The sequence below is a fragment of the Carcharhinus amblyrhynchos genome, chromosome 3 (genome assembly GCF_965287045.1).
Source record: "Carcharhinus amblyrhynchos chromosome 3, sCarAmb.v2.hapA, whole genome shotgun sequence".
Taxonomy (NCBI): domain Eukaryota; kingdom Metazoa; phylum Chordata; class Chondrichthyes; order Carcharhiniformes; family Carcharhinidae; genus Carcharhinus; species Carcharhinus amblyrhynchos.
The window spans coordinates 31,360,967-31,386,767 of record NC_137326.1 but is presented as its reverse complement, the minus strand read 5'-3'; the positions used below and the strand labels follow the sequence as shown (position 1 = coordinate 31,386,767).

General features: G+C 47.9%; 1 protein-coding gene across 1 annotated transcript in view; it reads left to right on the top strand.

Moving 5' to 3' along the window:
• Positions 1 to 1,054: 1,054 nt before the first annotated feature.
• Positions 1,055 to 25,801, top strand: part of LOC145338602 (protein FAM3C-like) — a 36,096-nt gene continuing 11,349 nt past the window's right edge. The window contains exons 1-5 of the mRNA XM_080182979.1: positions 1,055 to 1,153; positions 9,800 to 9,907; positions 17,852 to 17,975; positions 23,884 to 23,942; positions 24,048 to 24,098. Coding sequence (XP_080039105.1) covers positions 1,141 to 1,153; positions 9,800 to 9,907; positions 17,852 to 17,975; positions 23,884 to 23,942; positions 24,048 to 24,098 — 355 coding nt within the window. The 5' untranslated portion in view covers positions 1,055 to 1,140. The remainder of the gene's footprint in view (positions 1,154 to 9,799; positions 9,908 to 17,851; positions 17,976 to 23,883; positions 23,943 to 24,047; positions 24,099 to 25,801) is intronic.

The window sequence follows — 25,801 nt, the reverse complement described above, 5'->3', positions numbered from 1 at the left end:
TTGCACCTTTTTTCGGGTAACATAAAAAATGAAACTTACCTGACTTAGGCAAAAAAATCTTGACCAAACAGTTTCCCACCAGCAGAGGGAGTGGGCAGAACCGAAATTACCCAAAAGCTGGCTGATAGCAGCAGAGGACACAATTGCGCACGTGCAGACTTCTAAGAACACAGAGATCTGTCACTGCCCCTGCTGCTATAGCCAGCCTTTGTGGCTGAAACCCAGCCCCCCCACTACCATGGGACACCGCAGCCAATCATGAGCAGCCCTGCCTGGAATGAATGCGATCTCCCCTCCCTGTCCAGAATGATCACGACCCCCCCCTTGTCCCCCACCCCTCGCTACTGCAGAGTGGCAGTGATTCCCCCCACCAATCGTTACTGCAGCAGTCCCCCTTCCCCACCACTGATTGTTACTACAGAGTGGCAGCAGTCCCCCTCCAAACGGCCTTCCCCCATTCTGGTCCGACCCCCTCAGGCTCTACCCCACTGCAGTGTGCCTGGCTGGCAGTGCCCGGGTGCTGAGTGGGTGGTGCCAGGCCGGCAGTACCCAAGGGGCACCCCACCCCTGCCTCTGACCTCCTGGGGCAGCCTCAGTTCTACCGGCGAGGCCATCACCTCTAATCCTTGTCAATGGTGGGGGAGGGAACCATATATGATCCTCACAGGAGAGAACCCTCCCCAAGAGGGCACAGAGCTAAGTCAGTCCGGACAATTCCATCCCAGACTCACTAATTCTATTAAAATAAGATTTTAAACATATTTTAAGATCTTAAAAAGTCACAAGACTGATCTCACCAGATATCCAGTGCCAGTAAGATTGCGAGACACAAGAAATCAGGCATAAACCTGATTTCATGGCTTTCTCACAGTCTTATCAGCTCACTTCACCCATCAGCCGAGGGGGCACAATGGTAAAATCAACCCCATGAGGAATGAAAGCTGTACGAGAGGTGTAGCCATGTGAAACCTTGAAAAGTCCTGTGTACTCAATGAGTTAAATAGGCTGTGCTTGCACTTTAATTACTTTGATTGTTAATCTGTCATTTCAGGAAGTGCTGAGGTGACGATCCTATACGAGGAAGTACCTGCAACACAAATACATTATAGTTAAGCTCCTGTGCTCTGTACGTAATGAGAAATGAGGATCACAGGTAAGAACTTTGCTTTCTGTGTCTTCAAGTAACTTAGCTATAGTAGTTTTAATATTAGATTTCTGTTTACTTCAGCAATATAGGAGTTAATTCTGTTATAAGAGATGATCGTTGAAGATACATAACTTTCAGTTGAAAAAAATTTGTAAACTATGGTTGAGCGAGCTGTAAGATGCATAGTTAATTACAATTCAACAATATGTGAACACTATTAGTTAGCAAAAGATCTGGATCATACCACCTGTTACTTAATTTGTAGTGACAAATTGTTTTTGATAACTGGAGGCAGTCATGCTGATATATAAAAAAATAAGGGATTGGAAATGGAGACAGCATCATGGAATGTGTGGATAGATTTAATCAGCTTACTGAAGAACTGATTCAGATCAGAAACTGGCAATGAGTTTCACTAGACATGAGTTAGGAGAGACAGAAAGAGAAATTCAGGGTGTGGTGACTTGTTTTGTGACAATATGACTGTCCTGAGGAGGTTCAGAGTAAACATCCAGGATGAGACAGATGGTAAATTGTAAGTGATAAGATCTGATGAATTGATGTACAGGTAGAATCATAGAATCCCTACAGTGCAGCAGGAGCCATTCAGCCCATCAAGTCTGCACCAACTCATTGACAGAGCATTCCACCCAGGCCTTATTCCCATAACCTCATAGATTTATAAATAAATAGGAGGATCCAAATTGTGGGGCATAGTGAATAAATCTATTCTAAATAGACTGAAATGAGGTTTAAGAAATTCATAGGTGGCCATTCGGCCCATTGAGTCTGTACCAACAACAATTCTATCTGGGCCCTATCCCTTTAACCTCTCGTATTTACCCTGCTAGTCACCCTGACACTAAGGGGCAATTTAGCATAGTCGATCATTCTAACCTGACATCTTTGGACTGTGGCAGGAAACCGCAGCATGCGGTAGAAACCTGTGCAGACACGGGGAGAATGTGCAAACTACATGGAGTCACCCAACGCCGGAACTGAACCCAGGTTCCTGGCATTGTGAGGCAGTAGCGCTAACCATTGTATCACCATGTCGCCCCTTTCAAGGAGATAAATTCACAAATGCCTTTTGCACAGAATATTAATTGAGAAAAAGTAAAGAGGCAAATCGTGATCTTGAATAGTGCAATGCTTTAAGATTGGGAATATTTGCCATTGCAATGTCATTTGGTTTAAATAAGGGAAACACAATTGACTGATTTCAAGGTAGCTAATTTTAAATGAATAGAGTTAAAATTGGGTGAGTTAATTGGGAAATAATACTGACAGGGATAACATTACAAACAAGTGAATGTTCAGTATGTGTATCAGGGTATCTATTGCACTGTTTAACAATAGCAATGTATATTAAAGAGTACAATTAACATTGAATCATGGAATCCCTAAATGCAAAAGGAGGCCATTCAGCCCATCGAGTCTGTACCAAGAACAATCCCATCCAAATCCTATCCCCATAACTTCACATATTTACCCTGCTAATCCCCCTGGACTAAGAGACAATTTAGCATGGCCAATCTATCTTTGGGCTCTGGGAGGAAACCGGAGCACCCGGAGGAAACACACGCAGACATGGGAGAATGTGGAAATTCCACACAGACAGTGACCCATGCCCGGAATTGAACCTGGGTCCCTGGCACTATGAAACAGCAGTGTTAATCACTGTGCCACTGTGAAACGTCCCAAGGTGCTCACAGGGACCTAATTGAGCAAAAATTGGCACCTACCCACAAAGGAGGCATTAAGAAAACAGCCCAAAAGTTTGGTCGTAGCTTTTAAGGAGTTTCTTAAAAGAGGAAGAGAGATGAAGAGGTTTAGGGAGGGAATTCCAGAGCTTAGAACCTCAGCAGTTGAATGGTGGAACATCCTGGGGAAGGGAAAAAAAAACAAATCAACTGGGATAGACAAATAAATGGAAATAGGAGGAATGAGGTCTGGAGCAGCAGTCAGAACACAGGGAATGAACACAGGGAAACTCAAGTTATACTGGAAATAAAAACAGAAAGTGCTGGAAAATCTCAACAGGTTTGGCAGCATAGAACATAGAACACTACAGCACAAACAGGCCCTTTGGCCACAAGTTGCACCGATCATATCCATACCTACCAGGCCATAGAACTATCTGTAACTCCCAATCCCATTAAATCCCATGTGCTCATCCAGAAGTCTTTTAAAAGATCCCAGCGAGTTCACCTCTACCACCACCGACAGCCAATTACACTCACTCACCACCCTGAGTGAAAAACTTACCCCTAACATCTCCTCTGTACTTGCTCCCCAGTACCTTAAACCTGTGTCCTCTCATAGCGACCATTTCAGCCCTCGGAAATAGCCTCCGAGAATCCACCCTATCTATTCCCCTCAACATTTTATAAACCTCTATCAGGTCGCCTCTCAACCTTCGTCTCTCCAGGGAGAAGAGACCTAGCTCCCTCAGCCTATTTTCATAAGGCATGCCTCCCAATCCAGGCAACATCCTTGTAAATCTCCTCTGCACCCTCTCAATAGCTTACACATCCTTCCTGCAGTGAGGCGACCAGAACTGCGCACAGTACTCCAAGTGGGGTCTGACAAGGGTCTTATAAAGTTGCAGCATTACCTCCCGACTCCTAAACTCAATCCCTTGAGTAATGAAGGCCAGTACATCATACGCCTTCTTGACCACATCCTCCACCCTGCAAGGCCAATTTAAGAGACCTATGGACCCGGACCCCAAGACCCTTCTGCTCCTTAACACTGCTAAGACCCTTGATATTGTACTCCTTCATCCCATTGGTCCTGCCAAAATGGACCACTACACATTGAAGTCCGCGTTGAAGTCCATCTGCCACTTCTCCGCCCAGTCTTGCATCTTATCTCTGTCATGCTGCAACTTCTGACATCCCTCCAGACTATCCACAACACCACCAAACTTTGTATTGTCGGCGAACTTACTAACCCATCCCCCCACTTCCTCATCCAGGTCATTTATGAAAATGACAAACAGCAAGGGTCCTAGAACAGATCCCTGGGGCACTCCACTGGTGACCGACCTTCATGCAAAAAAAGACCCATCCACAACCACTCTCTGCCTTCTGCAGGCAAGCCAGTTCTGGAACCACAAGGCCAAAGCCCCTTGGATCCCATGCCCTCTCACCTTCTCAAGAAGTCTTGCATGGGGGACCTTATCAAATACCTTGCTGAAGTCCATGTAAACCACATCCACCACTCTTCCTTTGTCAATGTGTTCAGTCACATTTTCAAAGAACTCAACTAGGCTCGTAAGGCATGACCTGCCCTTGACAAAGCCATGCTGACTATTTCTGATCATACTAAACTTCTCTAAATGCTCATAAATCCTGTCCCTCAGAATCCTCTCCATCAACTTACCAACCGCTGAGGTCAGGCTCACCGGTCGGTAATTTCCCGGGCTATCCCTGTTCCCCTTCTTGAAAATAGGAACCACATCCGCAATCCTCCAATCCTCCAGAACCTCTCCCGTCTCCATCGACGATGCAAAGATCAACGCCAGGGGCTCTGCAATCACTTCTCTCACCTCCCACAGTAACCTGGGGTACATCCCATCCGGTCCCAGCGACTTATCTATCTTGATAAGCATCTGTGGAGAGAGAACAGAATTAACATTTTGAGTCTACTATGGCATTGAAACTCTGAAGAATAGTTATATTGACTTAAAACATTAACTCTGTTTCTCTCTCTCAGGTGCTGCTTAATCTGCTGCGTTTTTCAGCATTTTCTGTTTCTATTTTAGAACTCCAGCATCTGCAGTATTTTGGAGAGGCAACAGCCTAGTGGTATTATCACTAGGTTATGAATCTGGAAACCCAGCTAATGTTCTGAGGACCCGGGTTCAAATCCCTCCACAGCAGAGGGTGGAATTTGAATTCAATAAACAAAATATTTGAAATTAAGAATTTACTGATGATCATGAAACCATTGTCGATTGTCAGAAAAACCCACCTGGGTCACTAATGCCCTTTAGGGAAGGAAATCTGCCGTCCTTACCTGGCCTGACCTACAAGTGACCCCAGAGCCACAGCATTGTGGTTGACTCTCAACAGCTTTCTGAAATGGCCTAGCAGGTCACTCAGTTACCCAACAGGCTCAACCCACAGCACGTGGACAGCAGTGTTTCAAGAAGGTAGCTCACCATCACCTCCTGAAGGGCAACTAAGGATGGGTAACAAAAATGCTGGCTAGCCAGCAATGCCCATATCCCACAAAAAAATGTTACATGGGCCTAGTTCTATGGAGCAATTCTATATCATTGCCTGCAGTAAATAGGGAATAGCAATTGGACAACAGGAAGGAGTTAAAGGCTGAAGTCTTGTGGATAAATGAATTATACGTAGGTATTGGAATTAGCAGTTCAGAGCTGGGTGTGGTGGGTAAGAAAATTCTGGAAGCTGTTTGAAAAGTTTGACTATTGCAGGATGTACTGATGGAGGTATTCCCATGGGAATGAAGACCCAGGTGTTTATGCAGGATCTGTTGCAGGTCAGAAAAAAATAGACGGTGATGAAACAGAAAATAGAATCCCGAAGAGGGAGAAAGAAGCGCTTCAGGCCCAGAGAGGGAAGCTGTAGCAGGGGAGAAGACTGCAGCTAGAGCTGAGAAAATAGCTGATCAGGCACAGTCGAGGAGGGGCAATGGCCGGGTGGCAGGGTGGGAGGGGGTAGGGTGCGAGTGGGGGAGGATGGCAGGGTGTGAGAGTGGGAGGGGGCAAGGGGGAGGGGGTGGGGCGATGGGAAGGGGAACGGGGAGAGGGTGGGAGGGTAGCCGGCTGGGACGGTGACCGACTGTGACGACAGGAAAGTGGCCGATTGGGAGGGTGGGGTGGGAAAGGTGGGGTGTGGGGCTGTCGGTGGATCAAAGGTACTTTCAAACTAGGCTGTTTGCTTTTTTCAAACTTCCAGCCCTGATAAAGGGTCACCCAAACTGACTCTAAATAGTCATAATAGAGTTAGAACTAAATAGTCAGAATAGAATAGAGCCAAAGTTGGCTCTATTCTCTCCCCACAGATGCTGTCAGACCCGCTGAGATTTTCCACTGTGTTGTTTTTGATAGTCTCACACTAGGCTGTCTTTGCTATGCCACACAGAGCCAGCTGCACACATTGACATGTCACCATTCTGTCCACTGATCCCCCTCAGCCCTGTCTACCTCTCAGTCTATCTCTGCCCACTACACCCCTCACTCCCCTCCACCACACTGACTCCCCACTCCCCTGCCTTTCTCCACCCCTCACTCCCCTTCCCCAACCCTCACTCCCCTTCCCCAACCCTCAACCCCCTCCCCACCCCTCACTGCCCTTCCCCAACCCTCAACCCCCTCCCCACCCCTCACTCCCCTTCCCCAACCAACCCCCTCCCCACCCCTCACTCCTCTCTCCCCACCCTTCACTCCACTCTCCCCACCCGTCACTCCCCCTCCCCACCCCTCGCTCCCCTTCCCCAACCCTCAACCCCCTCCCCACCCCTCACTCCCCTTTCTCCACCTCTCACTCCCCTCTCCCCACTCCTCCCCCTCCAATCCTCATTCCCCTTTCCCTACCCCTCACTGTCCCTGAACTGACCCTTTGCTGTCCCCCTCCCAATCCCTCACTGCCTGCTCACCGAGCCCTTAAATTCATTGCAGATCCTCACTCAATCCCTCACTGTCCAGCTCACTGACCCTTTCCTGACCCCTCACTGACCCTTTCCTGACCCCTCACTGCCCAGCTCACTGACCCTTTTCTGACCCCTCACTGACCCTTTCCTGACCCCTCACTGACCCTTTCCTGACCCCTCACTGCCCAGCTCACTGACCCTTTTCTGACCCCTCACTGACCCTTTCCTGACCCCTCACTGACCCTTTCCTGACCCCTCACTGCCCAGCTCACTGACCCTTTTCTGACCCCTCACTGACCCTTTCCTGACCCCTCACTGACCCTTTCCTGACCCCTCACTGTCCAGCTCACTGACCCTTTCCTGACCCCTCACTGACCCTTTCCTGACCCCTCACTGACCCTTTCCTGACCCCTCACTGTCCAGCTCACTGACCCTTTCCTGACCCCTCACTGCCCAGCTCATTGACCCTTTCCTGACCCCTCACTGACCCTTTCCTGACCCCTCACTGACCCTTTCCTGACCCCTCACTGCCCAGCTCATTGACCCTTTCCTGACCCCTCACTGACCCTTTCCTGACCCCTCACTGACCCTTTCCTGACCCCTCACTGTCCAGCTCACTGACCCTTTCCTGACCCCTCACTGCCCAGCTCATTGACCCTTTCCTGACCCCTCACTGACCCTTTCCTGACCCCTCACTGCCCAGCTCACTGACCCTTTCCTGACCCCTCACTGACCCTTTCCTGACCCCTCACTGACCCTTTCCTGACCCCTCACTGCCCAGCTCACTGACCCTTTCCCAATCCTTTGATGCCCCGCACCAGCCCCTCACAGCCCTCTCCTGACTCTTTGCTGTCCCCCTCCCAACCACTCACTGTCACACTTGCTGGACCACATGCCCTCCCACTGACCCTCCTCTCCTCCCCCAGCCCTCATCAGCGGCCTGCTGCCCATCTCCCAATGCCCCCACTCTTCACTCATTGTCCCTCTTGTGATCCCACACTGCTCCTCTTAAGATGCCTCTCCACACCCCACATCATCCGACTGCTGACCCTTTGCTAATCCTGCTTCTGTACCATTCATGACTTATCACCACCCACTGCCCCCCCATCCACTGCCCCTCCGCCACCCACTGTCCCTCTCCGGATTACTCACCAATCTTCCCTCACTATCCCATAAGCAACACTCACCGAGCGTTCGGTGGGATCTAAAAGGTGCTGAGGGTTTACTGAGAGACCTGGTCAGTGGCAAGCTGTGAACTTGGTGATGAGGGAAACAGTGAATACAGTGTCAACGGATTTATAAAAGGTCATGGGGGGGCAGCAAGGGGTCAGGAGAGGGACAGGGAGGGGTCGGGAGAGGGGCAGGAAGGGGTCGGGAGAGGGGCAGGAAGGGGTCGGGAGAGGGGCAGGAAGGGATCAGGAGAAGGTCAGCAAGGGGTCAGGAGAGGGGCAGGAAGGGATCAGGAGAAGGTCAGCAAGGGGTCAGGAGAGGGGCAGGAAGGGGGTCAGGAGAAGGTCAGCAAGGGGTCAGGAGAGGGGCAGGAAGGGGTCGGGAGAGGGGCAGGAAGGGGTCGGGAGAGGGGCAGGAAGGGATCAGGAGAAGGTCAGCAAGGGGTCGGGAGAAGGTCAGCAAGGGGTCAGGAGAGGGGCAGGAAGGGGTCGGGAGAGGGGCAGCAAGGGGTCGGGAGAGGGGCAGGAAGGGGTCGGGAGAGGGGCAGGAAGGGGTCGGGAGAGGGGCAGGAAGGGGTCGGGAGAGGAAGAGTGAGGGGTCGGGGAGGAAGAGTGAGGGGTCAGGAGAGGAACAGTGAGGGGTTGGGGAGGGACAGTGAGGGGTTGGGGAGGGACAGTGAGGGGTCGGGGAGGGACAGTGAGGGGTCAGGAGAGGGACAGTGAGGGGTCAGGGGAGGGACAGTGAGGGGTCGGGGAGGGACAGTGAGGGGTCAGGAGAGGGACAGTGAGGGGTCGGGGAGGGACAGTGAGGGGTCAGGAGAGGGACAGTGAGGGGTCGGGGAGGGACAGTGAGGGGTCAGGAGAGGGACAGTGAGGGGTCGGGGAGGGACAGTGAGGGGTCAGGGGAGGGACAGTGAGGGGTCAGGGGAGGGACAGTGAGGGGTCGGGGAGGGACAGTGAGGGGTCGGGGAGGAAGAATGAGGGGTCGGGGAGGGACAGTGAGGGGTCGGGGAGGGACAGTGAGGGGTCAGGGGAGGGACAGTGAGGGGTCGGGAGAGGGACAGTGAGGGGTCAGGGGAGGGACAGTGAGGGGTCAGGGGAGGGACAGTGAGGGGTCGGGAGAGGGACAGTGAGGGGTCAGGGGAGGGACAGTGAGGGGTCAGGAGAGGGACAGTGAGGGGTCAGGGGAGGGACAGTGAGGGGTCAGGAGAGGGACAGTGAGGGGTCGGGGAGGGACAGTGAGGGGTCAGGGGAGGGACAGTGAGGGGTCAGGGAGGGTCAGTGAGGGGTCAGGGAGGGTCAGTGAGGGGTCAGGGAGGGACAGTGAGGGGTCAGGGGAGGGACAGTGAGGGGTCAGGGAGGGTCAGTGAGGGGTCGGGGAGGGTCAGTGAGGGGTCGGGGAGGGACAGTGAACAAACAGGGTGGGCAGGGAGAAACTACACAAACAGCATGGATGGAGCGGGCGGGGATTAAGCAAGCGCGAGTGCGGCAGCAACGTTACAGTGTGAAAGGATTCAGGATCTAAAACAAATCTAGGAAGTCAGAAGTCAAATCTGTGAGACGTTTCAGCGTTCACAGAGGAAAGCAAAGACCCGACCCAGTCAGGGATGTGCCGGGGCAGTTGTTACTTGCTGTCCACTTGTAGTTGCGGCTAAAATGCAGCCACGATGAGCAGCTGGGGGAATAAAACCATTGGGAGTGAGGAGATTGTTTGAGAAGGGAGACTGGTTGACCAAGGAGTGAGGTGCACATCAAAGAGCTCCATCAGGAACTAACCACCCAGAGCCTGTCCCACCAACAATAACGTTCAATTGTAACACTGTGAAGAATAACTCCTTTCCATGTTATCTTACAGCTGTAATACGTGGTGCAGTGGTGCTGCTCATCAGTGGTATGACGCTGTTTTTCGCAAGTAAACTCATGGAGCCTAGACAAAGGGTGGATGAAGTGAAATATTCAATAGGTAAGGATACTGGGTTAAATATTTCTGGCATCAATTGATGAGAAGCAGATGTAACACACTCTATTGAAAGTATTGACTTCATTCTGTCAGCAACAGTAACTCGGATTCAATCAAGGCTGAACGCTGATGATGGTTTTTAAGTTTTGACAAAGAAAATCTACTCAGGAAAAATCTGAAGCAAAGTCAAAAAAATTTGACAGCGCTTCAGCTGGGACCTGAGACAGAGAGCTGTGTTAACATCTTAGTTTACAACTTTTTCAGAACTGTGATCTGTTGCTTTGGTTTTCATTTATCCAAGGAACAGCGAAGAGTTTTGGGTTCAAGTTGAACTCCCAGCTATTGAGTAATGAAAATCAAACAAGACTCCACCAAGGACAAGCTGCTTCAGTACTCAGTTTCACGTGTGACCAGTCAGAGTTGGTAGGGCCTTGCTGCAGAGGGATGCTATTTTATGATTTGGGTGGCACAGTTGCATAGTGGTTGGCACGGTTGCCTCACAGCACCAGGGATCTGGGTTTGATTCTGGCTTTGGGGTGACAGTATGGCATCATAGAATCCCTGCAGTGCAGCAGGAGGCCATGAGCCCATTGAGGCTGCACTGACAACATTACCCCCACCTCCTCACAACCACCACCACCAGGCCATATCCTCGTAATCCCTGCTAATTCTTCGATACTAAGGGGCAATTTAGTGTGGCCAATCAACCTAAGGTGCACATCTTTGGAGCATGGGACGAAACCGGAGCCCCTGGACTGAACCCACACAGACACGGGGAGAATGTGCTAACTCCATACAGACAGTAACCAAGGCTGGAATTGAACCCGGGTCCCTGGTGCTCTGAGGCAGCAGTGCTAACCACTGTGCCATTGTGCCGCCCCATGTTCTCCTGTTTGCGTGTTCTCCCCATGTCTACATGGGTTTCCTCTGTGTGCCCTGGTTTCCTCCCACAGTCCACAGATGTGCAGGTTAGGTTGATTGGCCATGCTAAATTGCCCCTTAGTGTCAGGGGTTACGAGGATAGGGCCTGGGTGGGATTGTTGTCAGTGCAGGCTCAGTGGGCCGAATGGCCTCCTTCTGTGCTGTAAGGATCCTATGATTCAGTTAACAGCCAAGTGCTCAACCAGGAAAAGTAATCTCTGGCTTTGCCTGGAGTTTATTTTTGGGCGTTGGAGGACAATTGCAGTTACAAACTGTCTACTAATTGGAGCAGGAAATATTTAAGTTTTAAAAAAGTTTCAGCCCAATTGTGCGAAACTTTCTGGTGCTACCTATGAGATCATGGAGTTAAATCCAATTAAACCCACTTTATGTGATTTCCTTGCATGAAATTGATTTATATATTCTTTGAAGGCAAAAAATCAGGTGAGATTTAAAACAGATAATCTGCTCACTGTCTCTCCCGGCAAAGAGGAGTGATCAGTTGCCTGACTAGTAGAGAATTTGAATATTGTTTATAAAAGGGACGTGTTGCTGAAGTTTTTAACCACCCACACAACAGGGCAAACACAAGGGGGATAATTCTCCCACTCATGCAGCGGTGTCTGTTTTATGGTTCCTGGCTGGGCTTCACGGCCTCCACATGTCTCCCAGCCAAAGATTTGCAAAATTATCAGCTTCATGCTGGAAATAGCACAGAGCTGATTACCATATTGAAAGAAGCATTTCCATGTCATTAGCAGGCCCAGGACTTAAGTCTCCAGCTCCCTAGCGTCTCCACCCCTGACCAGGACTGGTTCACTCCAGCAGGGATTACAACTGCTCCCTACTAATGGGGAACTATTACGCCGTTGTTTAAGAAGGGTGCCAGGCAAAAGGCAGGGAATTATAGGCCGGTTAGTTTGACGTCTGTTGTAGGTAAAATGTTAGAATCCATCATCAAGGAGGAAATAGCGAGGCACCTTGAGGGGAATTGCTTGATAGAGCAGACGCAGCACGGTTTCATTAAAGGGAAGTCGTGTTTGACAAATTTACTGGAGTTCTATGAGGATGTGTCTAGGGCAGTGGATAGAGGAGAGCCGGTGGATGTGGTCTTTCTGGATTTTCAGAAGGTGTTTGACAAGGTACCTCACAGGAGGTTATTGCAGAAGGTCAGGGGGCATGGAGTTGGGGGTAGGGTGTTAGCGTGGATAGAGGATTGGTTGTCAAATAGGAGGCAGAGAGTGGGGGTCAATGGGTGCTATTTGGATTGGCGGATGGTGACTAGTGGAGTGCCTCAGGGGTCGGTGCTGGGGCCTCAGCTATTTACCATTTATATAGATGATCTGGAGGAGGGAACCGAGTGTAGGGTGTCGAAATTTGCTGATGACACCAAGATTGGAGGAAAGGCAAATTGTGCGGAGGGTGGTGAGAGTCTACAGAAGGATCTAGATAGGCTGGGCGAATGGGCCAGGAAATGGCAAATGGAATTTAATGTTGGCAAGTGCGAGGTGGTCCACTTTGGTAGGAATAATGGTAGGAAGGATTATTACTTACGTGGTGAAAAACTGCAGCAGGCGACGGTGCAGAGGGACCTCAGGGTCCTTGTGCATGAGTCGCAAAAACCCAGCTTGCAGGTGCAGCAGGAGGTCAGGAAGGCGAATGGGATGCTGGCCTTCATAGCGAGGGGGATTGAATATAAAAGTAGGGAGGTCTTGCTGCGGCTATATAGGGCATTGGTGAGGCCGCAGCTGGAGTACTGTGTGCAGTTTTGGGCGCCGTATTTACGCAAGGATATTTTGGCCTTGGAGGGAGTGCAGAGGAGGTTTACTAGGCTGATGCCGGAGTTGAGGGGGTTGAGCTATGAGGAGAGGCTGAATAAACTAGGCTTGTACTCATTAGAGTTTAGAAGAATGAGGGGAGATCTCATTGAGACGTATAAGATGATGAATGGGATGGATAGGATAGAGGTGGAGAGACTCTTCCCGCTCAGAAAGGATAGTAGGACTAGGGGGCACAGCCTCAAGATAAAGGGGGGGCGGTTTAGAATGGAGCTGAGGAAGAACTTCTTCACTCAAAGGGTGGTGAATCTCTGGAATTCTCTGCCCGTTGAAGTGGTGGAGGCTACCTCGCTAAATATTTTTAAGACGCGGGTTGATGGGTTTTTGATAAGAGAGGGGATTAAGGGTTATGGGGAGCGGGCGGGAATGTGGAACTGAGCCACGACAGATCAGCCATGATCTTATTAATGGCAGGGCAGGCTCAAAGGGCTAGATGGCCTACTCCTGCTCCCATTTCTTATGTTCTTATTATGTTCTTATGGAACAGACAACTGATCTCACTGGAATGAAGAGAGGCCTTTGAGGCCCCACAGGAGGATGGGGGAAGGGGTCTCCATTACGCAGTGCCAGCCTGGCACTCTTGCACAAACCCAAGGGTATCTTGAGATCCCCCACTGGGCATCAGGCAGTGCCAAGGGGTAGGGCCAAAGGTAACAGGGCTTAACGGCAGCAGGGCCTATTGGGGGTTGATCAGTGGGGATGGGGAGTTCTGCTGTCACTCTGCATTCTGCCACTCTGCATTCAAGATCAGTGGCAGAGGAAGGAAGGACCGTGATTGGGGCAGGTCATCTGCTTGGGCAGGGGAGGCTGCCAGTTGTGGGGGGGGTCATTGGGGCTGTCAGTGAGTGGGGTGGGGTTGGGCTGCCGCTGGGAGAGAATTGGGAGATCAGGGCTGGCCAGTGATTAGTACGGGGACGTCCGTGAGACTGGCGATCGGGGTGGGGTGGAGGTGTCGGAAGGCCAGTGATGGGGTGTTGCAGGGCTGGCCAGCAATCAGGAGGCCATCAATACCGGGCCACTGTGCATAAGAACATAAGAACACACTGACATTAAGGGTGGAATTTTCCTGTCCCGTCTGCCACGGGAATCACAGTGTGCAGGGGTTGGAATGTGTAAAGATCCATTAACCTCGGGTGGGATTTTCAGGAGTTGAGATGAGTGCAGTCGGAAAATCCTGCCCTGTGGCAGGGGGAATGAATGCTTGTGGGTGGGTTCTGGATGGCATCAAACTTCTTGTGTGTTATTGGAGCTGCATTCATCCAGGCAAGTGGAGAATATTCCACTACCCCTACCTAACTTATGCCTTGTGGGTGGTGGACAGGCTTGGGGGAGTTAGAAGGTGAGTTACTAGCCACAGGATTCTCAGCCTTTGACCTGCTCTTGTAGCTGCTATATTTATATGGCTGATTCAGTTCATTTTCTGGTCAAATATAATCCTCAGGATATTGATAGTGGGGATTCAGTGATGGTATTGCCTTTGAATGTCAAGAGGCAGTACTTAGATTCTCTCCATTTGGAGATGGTCATAGCTTGGCTCTTGTGTGGTGTGAATGTTACCTGCCACTTGTCCAGGTCTTGCTGCATTTGGACATGGACTGCTTCAGTATCTGTGGAATTATGAATGGTGCTGAATATTGTGCAGTCATCAACGAACATCCTCACTTCTGACCGTACAATGGAAGGACGATCATTGATGAAGCAGTTGAAGGTTGGCCCTCGGACACTCCCTGAGGAACTCCTGCAGTGATGTCCTGGAGCTGAGATAATTGACCTCCAGCCACCAGATCCATCTTCCTTTGTTCCAAGAATGACTCCAACCAGCAGAGGGCTTTTCCCCCTGATTTCCAACAATGCTAGTTTTGCTAGGGCTCCTTGATGCCACACTCAGTCAAAAGCTGCCTTGATAACAAGGGCTGTCACCCTCTCCTTAGTTCTGGAATTCAGCTCTTTTGTCCATGTTTAAACCAAAGCTGTAATGAGGTCAGGAGCTGAATGACCTTGGCAGAATACAAACTGAGCATTTCTGAGCGGGTTATTGCTGAATGATAACACTGTTGATGACCCTTTCCATCACTTTACTGATGAGTGAGAGGAGACTGATGAGCAGTAATTGGATTGGTCATCTTTTTATATATGTAACATACCTGATCAATTTTCAGCATTGCTGGCTAGATGCCAGTGTTGTAGATGAGCTGGCTAGGGGTGTGGAAGTTCTGGAACACATGTCTTTAATAATATGGCTGGAATATTGTCCATAGCTTTTGCAGTTTCCAATGTCTTCTGCCATTTGTTGATGTCATTAAGGTGATTTAGCCCACAATTAGCTGTCAAAACAACGGCGAGGTCAAGGTGCTTTCTATAATTCAATCACAGATTTAATCACAGCAATTTCAGGTTCTCTTCGGTGTTCACGCAGGGGGACAAGAATATAGCTGAGGAGGACACTGGGTTGCAGGGGAGTAGAATGGACAGTATTACAGTTGATAAGGAGGAGGTGCTGGATATTCTTGAGGGTTTGAAAATAGATAAGTCCCCTGGTCCGGATGGGATTTACCCTAGGATTCTCTGGGAGGCAAGAGAAGTGATTGCAGAGCCTCTGGCTCTGATCTTCAGGTCGTCGTTGGCCTCTGGTATAGTACCGGAAGATTGGAGGTTAGCGAATGTTGTCCCATTGTTTAAGAAGGGGAACAGAGACTTCCCCGGGAATTATAGACCCGTGAGTCTCACTTCTGTTATGGGCAAGGTTTTAGAAAAAATTATTAGGGATAGGATTTATAGTTATTTGGAGAGTAATGAATTGATTGGAGATAGTCAGCATGGTTTTGTAGCGGGTAGGTCGTGCCTTACTAACCTTATTGAGTTTTTTGAAAAAGTGACCAAAGAGGTGGATGGGGGTAAGGCAGTTGACATGGTATATATGGATTTTAGTAAGGCGTTTGATAAGGTTCACCATGGTAGGCTTCTGCAGAAAATGCAGATGTATGGGATTGAGGGTAATCTAGGAAATTGGATCAGGAATTGGCTAGCAGATAGGAGACAGAGGGTGGTGGTTGATGGTAAATATTCGTCATGGAGTTCGGTTACGAGTGGTGTGCCTCAGGGATCTGTTTTGGGGCCACTGCTGTTTGTAATTTTTATGAATGATCTGGATGAGGGTATAGTTGGGTGGATTAGTAAATTTGCTGATGACACCAAAGTCGGAGGTGTGGTAGATTGTGAGGAAGGGTGTCATAGTTTGCAGGAAGACTTGGACAGGTTGCAGAGCTGGGCCAAGAGGTGGCGGATGGAGTTTAATGCGGAAAAGTGTGAGGTAATTCACTTTGGCAGGAATACAGATGTGTTGAGTATAGGGCTAACGGGAGGACTTTGAATAGTGTGGATGAACAGAGGGATCTAGGTGTATGTGTACATAGATCCCTGAAAGTTGGGAATCAAGTAGATAGGGTTGTTAAGAAGGCATACGGTGTCTTGGCGTTTATTGGTAGGGGGATTGAATTTAGGAGTCGCAGCGTCATGTTGCAACTGTACCCAACTCTGGTGTGGCCGCACTTGGAGTACTGTGTGCAGTTCTGGTCCCCACATTACAGGAAGGATGTGGAGGCTTTGGAGAGGGTGCAGAGGAGGTTTACCAGGATGTTGCCTGGTATGGAGGGGAGGTCCTATGAGGAGAGACTGAGGGATTTGGGGTTGTTTTCGCTGGAAAGAAGGCAGCTAAGAGGGGATCTTATTGAAACATATAAGATGATTAGAGGTTTAGATAGGGTGGACAGTGATAGCCTTTTTCCTCGGATGGAGAAAGCTAGCACGAGGGGGCATGGCTTTAAATTAAGGGGTGGTAGTTATAGGACGGATGTCAGGAGTAGGTTCTTTACCCAGAGGGTGGTGAGGGATTGGAATGCCCTGCCTGCTGCAGTTGTAAATGCGCCTAGTTTGGGGGCGTTTAAGAGATCCGTGGATAGGTTTATGGACGAAAAGGGATTGGTTTAGGTTAGTGGGTCATTGTTTTTTAACTGGTCGGCGCAACATCGTGGGCCGAAGGGCCTGTTCTGCGCTGTAATGTTCTATGTTCAATGTTCTAACAATATATGCGAGAAGCCACAGGCTGCTGATGTCTGAGACACACCCGCATTCAAACTTTAGCTTTGTGAAGGTGACACCTCACTGACTCACCAATGAATTGCATTGAATGACATGATGTTGTTAAGCAGGTCTTTTGAGTTTTGGGTCTGGATCCTTACGTCAGGGTCAAATGGGAGTTCACCCAGAAGTAGTATTTGGGATTTTTACCAGAGGGTCACGCTTCCCAGCTGAATGGAGGTGATTCACTGGACGATTACTGGAGTCGGGAGGTAATGCTGCAACTTTATAAGACCCTTGTCAGGCCTCATTTAGAGTATTGTGCGCAGTTCTGGTCGCCTCACTATAGGAAAGATGTAGAAGCTATTGAGAAGGTACAGAGGAGATTTACAAGGATGTTGCCTGGACTGGGAGGCATGCCTTATGAAGATAGGTTGAGGGAGCTGGGACTCTTTTCCCTGGAGAGACGAAGGTTGAGAGGCGACCTGATAGAAGTTTACAAAATGTTGAGAGGAATAGATAGGGTGGACTCTCAGAGGCTATTTCCCCGGGTTGAAATGGTCGCTACGAGAGGACACAGATTTAAGGTGCAGGGAGGGAAGTTCAGAAGTGATGTTAGGGGTAAGTTTTTCACTCAGAGGGTGGTGAGTGAATGGAATCGGCTGCCATCAGTGGTGGTGGAGGCGAACTCGCTGGGGTCTTTTAAAAGACTTCTGGATGAGTATATGGGGTTTTATGAGATTGAGGGTTATAGATAGGTCTGTAGGTTGGTAGGTGTTGATGTGATCGGTGCAACTCGTGGGCCGAAGGGCCTGTTTGTGCTGTAGTGTTCTATGTTCTATGTTCTATGTTCTATGATTAGCCAGACTTCACATCTGCAAATAAGAGACCCAACATCCAGGTGAAGGATCTGATGCTTGTTTCCACACTGTCCCTGCAAGCTTCATTTTCTGCCTTTACCGTGACATCAGGCATGTGTGCACACTCGCCACCTGCTCTGACACCCATTTTATGCCTGAAATGACAGGCATGACAGCAACCTAGTTTTAGGCCATGGCATTTTTGAATTATAAGGAGCATATTATAAATGTTTTGCTTTTTGCATTTCCAGAACCAGAAGCTAAGAGGCCCCTGTGCGAATCAGAAATACGTTGCCCAGGAAACCATTTTCCATTTAAACTCATAAGTGGGGCAGCCAGTGTTGTTGGACCCAGCATCTGTTTCAATAACAAAGTGTGAGTAACCAAGATATAACTCTGCTGGGTTGTAAATCTTCTTTGAATTATAACCATCCTGCGAGGTTCATCATGTTGAAGATTATTCTAAATCTAATAGAAAATAGAAAATGTTGGAAAATCTCAGTAGGCCTGGCAGCATCTGTGGAGAGTGAAACAGAGGTAATGTTTCGAGCCTGGATGACTCTACTTCAATGCTGAAGAGAGGATGTCCTTTCATTCCGAAAAAGAGTCATATTAGACTTGAAACATTAACTCTGTTTCTCTCTCCGCAGATGCTGCCAGGCTGCTGAGCTTTCTCTGCCTTTGCTAACCTATCTCTGAAGGGGACAGCAGTGAAAATGTGGTGTTCATCCAGAGGAGGAAAGATAGATCGCAGAATAAGTCTACCGGTGCCATGCCAATCCATTCTGGAGTGACACTAGAAGAAGCTCAGGCAATCTGGCCTCAGTAGCTTGTGGATGGCCCCAAAATAATAAGAATTAATTGTGACAAAAGCAAATCACTGAGGATGCTGGAATCTGAAATAAAAACAGAAAATGCTGGAAAATCTCAGCAGATCTGACAGCAACTGTGGAGAGAGAATAGAGCTTATGGTTTGAGTCTGGATGACCCTTTGTCAAAGCTAAAGAAGGTTTTCTTTAGCTCTGATGAAGAGTCATCCAGACTTGTAATGTTAGCTCTGTTCTCTCTCCAATAATAATTGTGACTTCCACTTGTATAGTGCCTTTAATGTAATAATGCATCTAATGGAGCTTCGCATGAATTGCATCAAACAAAATTTTACCACAGGCTATGTAAGAGCAGATAACCAAAAGCCAGCTATGCTTTGGTAGATTCTTAAAGAAGAATAGAGACATACATGTGTGAGGAGTTCAACTTTAGATCTGAAAAGGATAAACCAGAATACCATAAGCCATAAGAGCAGAATTAGGCCATTCAGCCTACTGAGTCTGCTCCACCATTCAGTCACGGTTGATATTTTTCTCATCCCCATTCTTCTGCCTTTTCGCCATAACCCCTGATCCCCTTATTAATCAAGAACCTATTTATCTCTGTCTTAAAGACACTCAATGACCTGGCATCCACAGCCTTCTGCAGCAAAGAGTTCCACAGATTCACCACTCTTTGGCTGAAGAAATTCCTCCTCATCTCTGTTTTAAAGGATCATCCCTTTAGCCTGAGACTGTGTCCTCGGGTTCTAGTTTTTCCTATTAGTGGGAACATCTCTCCACGTCTACACTATCCAGGTCTTGCAGTATCCTGTAAGTTTCAATAAGATCCCCCCTCATCCTTCTAAACTCTAACAAGTACAGACCCAAAGTCCTCAACTCATCATCACATGATAAGCTCTTCATTCCAGGGATCATTCTAGTGAACCTCCTCTGGCACCCTTTCCAAGGTCAGCACATCCTTCTTTAGTTACAGGTCCCAAAACTGCTCTCAATACTCCAAATGGGGTCTGACCAGAACCTTTTACAGCCTCAGAAATACATCCCTGCTCTTGTATTCTAGCTCTCTCAACATGAATGTTAACATTGCATTTGCCTTCCTAACTGCCAACTGAACCTACACATTAACCTTAAGAGAATCTTGAACAATGCACTGCTCAAGTCCTTTTGTGTTTCTGATTTCCTAAGCATTTTGCCTTTAAGAAAATAGTCTATACCTCCATTCCTCCTTCCAAAGTGCATAACCTCACACTTTTTCACATTGTATTCCATCTGCTGCTTCTTTGCCCACTCTCCTAACCTGTCCTTCTGCAGCCCCCTGCTTCCTCAATACTACCTGTTCCTCTACATACCTTTGCATCATTGCAAACTTAGCAACAGTACCTTCAGTTCCTGCTTCCAAATCGTTAATGTATATTGTGAAAAGTTATGGTCCCAGCACCGATCCCTGAGGCACACCACTAGTTACCAGCTGCCATCCTTTATCCCCACTCTCTGCCTTCTGCCAGTCAGCCAATCCTCTATCCATGTCTGGATCTCTTTTAGAACCCTGGGGTGTATTCCCTGCAGTCCAGGTGATTTATCCACCTTCAGACCTTTCAGTTTCTCCAGGACCTCCTCCTTAGTGATGGCCACTACACTCACTTGTGCCCCTTGATTCTCCTGGAGCTCTGGCATCCCACTGGGTCTTCCACCATGAAAACTCAAGCAAAGTAACTATTCAGTTCCTTTGCCATTTCTTTGTTTCCTATTATTACTTCTCCAGCCTCACTTTCCTTTCTTAATGTCATGACCAGGTACAGAAAGTAAATAAAAAGGCCAATGGAACAAGATAGAAATTATGCTTCAACTATGCAAAGTCTGAATTAGATCACACCTGAAGTATTAGGCTTAGGCAGCACACCCTAGGAGGAATCTACTGCCTTTGGAAGGTGAGGAGTGTAGATTTACCAAATTGATACTAGGACTCTGAGCATTAAATTACAAAGAGAGATTTCCCCAAAGGCTTGTGTACCCCAGAATTTATAAGCTCAGAGATCCACTGAATTTTTAGGGCTTAGAAGGAGATCATTTGGCCTGTTTTGTCCGGACCGACTCGCCGAATGAACAATTTACCCACAGTACCATTACCCTGCCTTCTCACCGTAACCATGCACATTCTTACTTTTCAGAGAAGAGTCTAATTTCCTTTTGAATGGTTTAATTGAACCTCTATTGCAATCTCAGGCAGTGCATTGCAAACCCTTACCACTTGCTGTGCAAAGGGGTTTCTCCTTATATCACTTCTTCGACTTTAAAACTGTGCCCTCTCATTTGCAATCCTTTCACGTGTGGGAACAGCTGCTTCCTATCCACTCTTTCCAGACACCACATGAATTTGAATACCTCATCAAATCTCCTTGCAGCCTTCTTTCCTCCAGGGCAAACAGTCCTGACTTCTCTAATTTGTTTTTATAACTGAAGTTCCCCATCCCTGGAACCATTCTCATGAATCATTTCTGCTCTCTCTCTAATGCCTGCATACCCTTCCTAAAGTGTGGTGTCCAGAACTGAATGATGTATCCTAGCTGAAGCCAAACTTGTGACTTATACAAACTTAATGTAACCACCCTAGTCTTGTACTCAATACCCTTATCAATAAAGCCCACCACATTCAATGATTTATATACACATATTCAGCAAGGGCTCTCTGCTCCCCCATCCTCTTTAGGGTTGTACCATTTATTTTAAATGTTCTCTCAATGTTCTTTTTGAACAGAAAGAAAGATTGGGTGGGATTTTCCAGCCGCGTTCGCCCAAAAGCTGGAAAATCCCACCCAAAGTCAATGGACCTTTGCATGGTCCATGTCCCACCCGCTACAGTTCCCCTGGGGGCAGGCCAGGAAAATTCCACGCATAGTGTTCACGGCCCTGGCACCCATATTCCCATTCCCCAGGCCCTGGAATTCCGATTCCACTCCCCAGGTCCCGGAACTCACATTCCCGCTCCCCACACCCCGGCCCAGGAACTCACATTCCCGCTGTCCAGGCCTTGGAACTCCCATTCCTATTCCTCAGGCCCCGGAACTCTGATTCCTGTTCCCCAGACCCCAGAATTCATGTTCCCATATCCTAAGCCACAGAACTCCAATTCCTGTTCCCCGCATCCCAGAACCCACATTCCCATTTTCCAGGTCCCAGAACTCACATTCCCGCTGTCCAGGCCTTGGAACTCCCATTCCTATTCCTCAGGCCCCGGAACTCTGATTTGCATTCCCCAGGCCCCAGAACCCACATTCCCAGTTCCCAGGTCGTAGAACCGACATTCCTATTTCCCAGGCCCAGGAACCTACATTCCTGTTTCCCAGGCCCCAGAACTCACATTCCCGCTGCTCAGGCCCCAGAACTCACATTCCCGTTCCCCAGGTCCCGGAACTCACATTCCCGTTCCCCAGGTCCCGGAACTCACATTCCCGTTCCCCAGGTCCCGGAACTCACATTCCCATTCCCCAGGTCCCGGAACTCACATTCCCGTTCCCCAGGTCCCGGAACTCACATTCCCGTTCCCCAGGTCCCGGAACTCACATTCCCGTTCCCCAGGTCCCGGAACTCACATTCCCATTCCCCAGGTCCCGGAACTCACATTCCCGTTCCCCAGGTCCCGGAACTCATGTTCACACTCCCGGGCCCCACAGCTTGCCAGGTCCTAATGGACATAGCTGCGGCACATGGTGAGGGAACTAATAAGAGGGTAAAACATACTTAACCTCATCCTCACCGACCTGCCTGCCACTGTCCCACCTGTCAATGACAGTATCGGGAAGAGTGACCACGGCACAATCCCTATGGAGATGAAGTCCCATCTTGCAAAAGAAGACCTCTTTCTAACAAACTCACCACTGATGGTGTTCAATGCTCCTCCAATCAGAACACCGCTCTCTCAATTCAATCGAACTCTGAAAAGGCATAGCCATGAAATCAGGAACAGTTTTCACAGAATCATAGAACCCTACAGTGCAGAAAGAGGCCCTTCGGCCCATCGAGTCTGCACTGAACACAATCCCACCCAGGCCCTACCCCCATATTCCTACATACTATACCCACTAATCCCTCTAACCTACACATCCCTGGACACTGAGGGGCAATTTCTTAGCACGGCCAATCAACCTAACCCGCACATCTTTGGACTGTGGGAGGAAACCAGAGTACCTGGAGGAAACCCACGCAGACACAAGGAGAATGTGCAAACCCCACACAGCTGGGAATCGAACCCAGGACCCTGGAGCTGTGAACCAGCTGTGCTAACCACTGTGCTACCATGCCACCCATCTTCTGAACCAACATACTTTTGACTGGCATTTTGAAAACTGGTTCTGGGGGCCCCATAGAATGGTTTCAGATGTCACATCTGGCCTATGAGCCACCAGTTGGACAAGTCTGTTTTAAAGTGTCTGAGATACAATGCTCTAATCTCAAGTTCAGGATCCTGGTAAAATAACTTTTTTTTATTCATTCATGGGATGTGGGCATCACTAGCTAGCCAGCATTTATTACCCATTCTTATTCCTCCTTGGAAGGAGGTTGAGTCAACCACATTGCTGTGGCTTTGGAGTCACATGTAGGCCAGACCATTTGTAGGCCAGGTACATTTATGAACCTGATAGGTTTTTCCAACGATCGGTAATGGTCTCATGGTCATCAGTTTTTAAAAAACTTTATTTATTAGTCACAAGTAAGGCTTACATTAACATTGCAATGACGTTACTGTGAAATTCCTCTAGTCGCCACACCTGTTCGGGTCAATGCACCTAACCAGCACGTTTTTCAGATTGTGGGAAGAAAACAGTGCCACTGGGTCAATGCTTGGACTGTGAGAAACAGGTCCTTCCCATCACTGAATCAGCTTTCTAAACTGCACAGTTGTGAAATCTTCCACCCCCAATTTGAATAAGTGTCACATCCAAAAGTCAAGATGTGATTGTTACACAACAGACAATATTGAAAATAAGAGTCTGTGCTTTCAAGGGCTCCTGTCACTCCTTGATTGTGTTTCTCTCTCTGGTGACCATAACAAGGCCGCGAATTTGATGTTCTTGGCATTAAAAATCCTATCAATAAATATAGCAGCTGCTGTATGTTCAGAATCCAAGTGGAAATCTCTTGCACGCACTTCCCTGAGGAAACCCATGCAGACATGGGGAGAGTGTGCAGACTCTACACAGACAGTGACCCGAGCTGGAAATTGAACCAGGTCCCTGGCACTGTGAAGCAGTAATGCTAATCACTGTGCCACCATGCCACCCTGATTCTTAATTCTAGATATTTTATTTATTGAAATCAAATTCCACCATCTGCTGTGGCAGGATCCAAACTTGGATCCCCAGAACATAAGATGAGTTTCTGGATTAATAGTCTAGGGATATTACCACTAGGCCATTGCCTCTTAGTTTGAGATATCTCTTTCTTTCTTCCTATAGATTAATGAGCGGTATAATGAATAACATTGGAAGAGGCTTAAACATTGCTCTAGTTAATGGTGAGTAGATTGTCTGAAAATGTGCAATGAGTAAATACTCGTACAATTTCATATTGCCACATTATTATTTCTCACATATAACAGAAATGTCCCTTTATTCTGCAGCATCAAATGGTGAACTATTATCAACTTCCTTTTATGACATGTGGAGTGGAGGTAAGATATTTATGAAATTTAACTAAGTTTGTTTTGATTTAACTCAAATGTTTTCAGATGGAAATGTAACCCACCCTTCCGTTCATTGCTAGATGTTGTGGGGGACAAGGTGGGCAGTGAAGTAGATTCAACTCAAACTAAACAGAAGATAATAGTTTCAATATTAATTAATGGTCCGTAACTTCCAATATTTGGAGAGTTCATACCTGGGTGGTACCAAGGTCAAGGAGAACATGAGCCCAAAGTGTCTAGGCTCCTTTACTTTCTCTCTCCACCTACCACCCCCTCCCCCCCAACCCCACTTTAACTCTCCCTCCAATCATTTATGATAATTTTTCCCTTTCAAGATTCAGTAAATAATCACAGAGAAATCCTAGTAAAATGATTACAGTTATAGTTGGCATTAAATATAAGTATCATAGAATCTCTACAGTGCAGAAGGAGGCCATTTCGCCCATTAAGCCAACAATAATCCCATACAGGCCCTATTCCCATAACCCCAACATTTACCTTGCTGGTCTTCCCTGACACTAAAGGACAATTTAGCACAGCCAATCCGCCAAACCTGCACATCTTTGGACTGTGGAAGGAAACGGAGCACCCAGTGGGAAGCCATGCAAACACGGGAAGAATGTACAAACTCCATACAGACGGTGACCTGGCACCTTGGCGCTGTGAGGCAGCAGTGCTAACAACTGCGCCACCGTGCTGCTCCAATATTGCCCCATAGATATGCAGTATGATTCATTAATATTAAGAGCAGTTTTAGTTTGTGTGCATACTCTCGGTGATCCCACTGCAACTAATAAACAAACCAGAAGGTACAAATTCTACTTTAACAATATTGTGCAATATGGTTAATTTGAAAGGAAAATATCCTATTGTTTATTTATGACACTGCGTAGATGATAATGCTGATTTTGGTGACTGCCTCAGCTCTCATTAATATGTGCTGCACATTGCACCACATCAACAAGTGACAGTCAATTCATAATTGGGGGAAAGATTCAATATCTGAACCCAGATAAACTGCACAAATCTTTTCCATTCCATAGCAGCAGAAGACTTTCACCTGCCTGGGTACGTGATATTGTTCAATATCTTTATTTCATACAAGGATTCTATTTCATCAATAAGTTTGCAGGGTAGAAAGATCAAATGACTCCTGAGCGATGAAGTGGAATGATTGAATAACATAGCTCTTCACTGTCTATTGGAGCCCTCAGGTGTCTCTCCTGACAACTTTTCAGGGGCCAGAGGACAAAGACTAAATTGTTCCCAATTGCATCTGTGTTTTCTTGATCAGCAAGTCTGAAGACTCTGCTGCTTCTCACTACAAAATATTTTCAGTATCTACCGTGCTTCACAAATTTAGCACAGTATTTCAAGACCTTAAAAAGCTCATTAAAACACCTAGATAGAGGGGATGATAGGGAAAAGGAAAATGTATAATGTAAAACAGACCACTGATTCACTATGAGCGCATTATGCACTCCTGTCCAGGCAATCTCATCCTATACGGCCCGCTCAGATTAGCAAGTTCCATTAACAATACAATGAGCAGAACTCCAGCCATGATTCCACCCAACGTTCACAAGATAATCAGGGATAACGACGGCCATCTAGCCCTCTGTTCATTCCACCCATCCTAGGCTTACATAAAAACATAGCAGCAGGAGTAAGTCATCTAGCCTGTCGAGTCT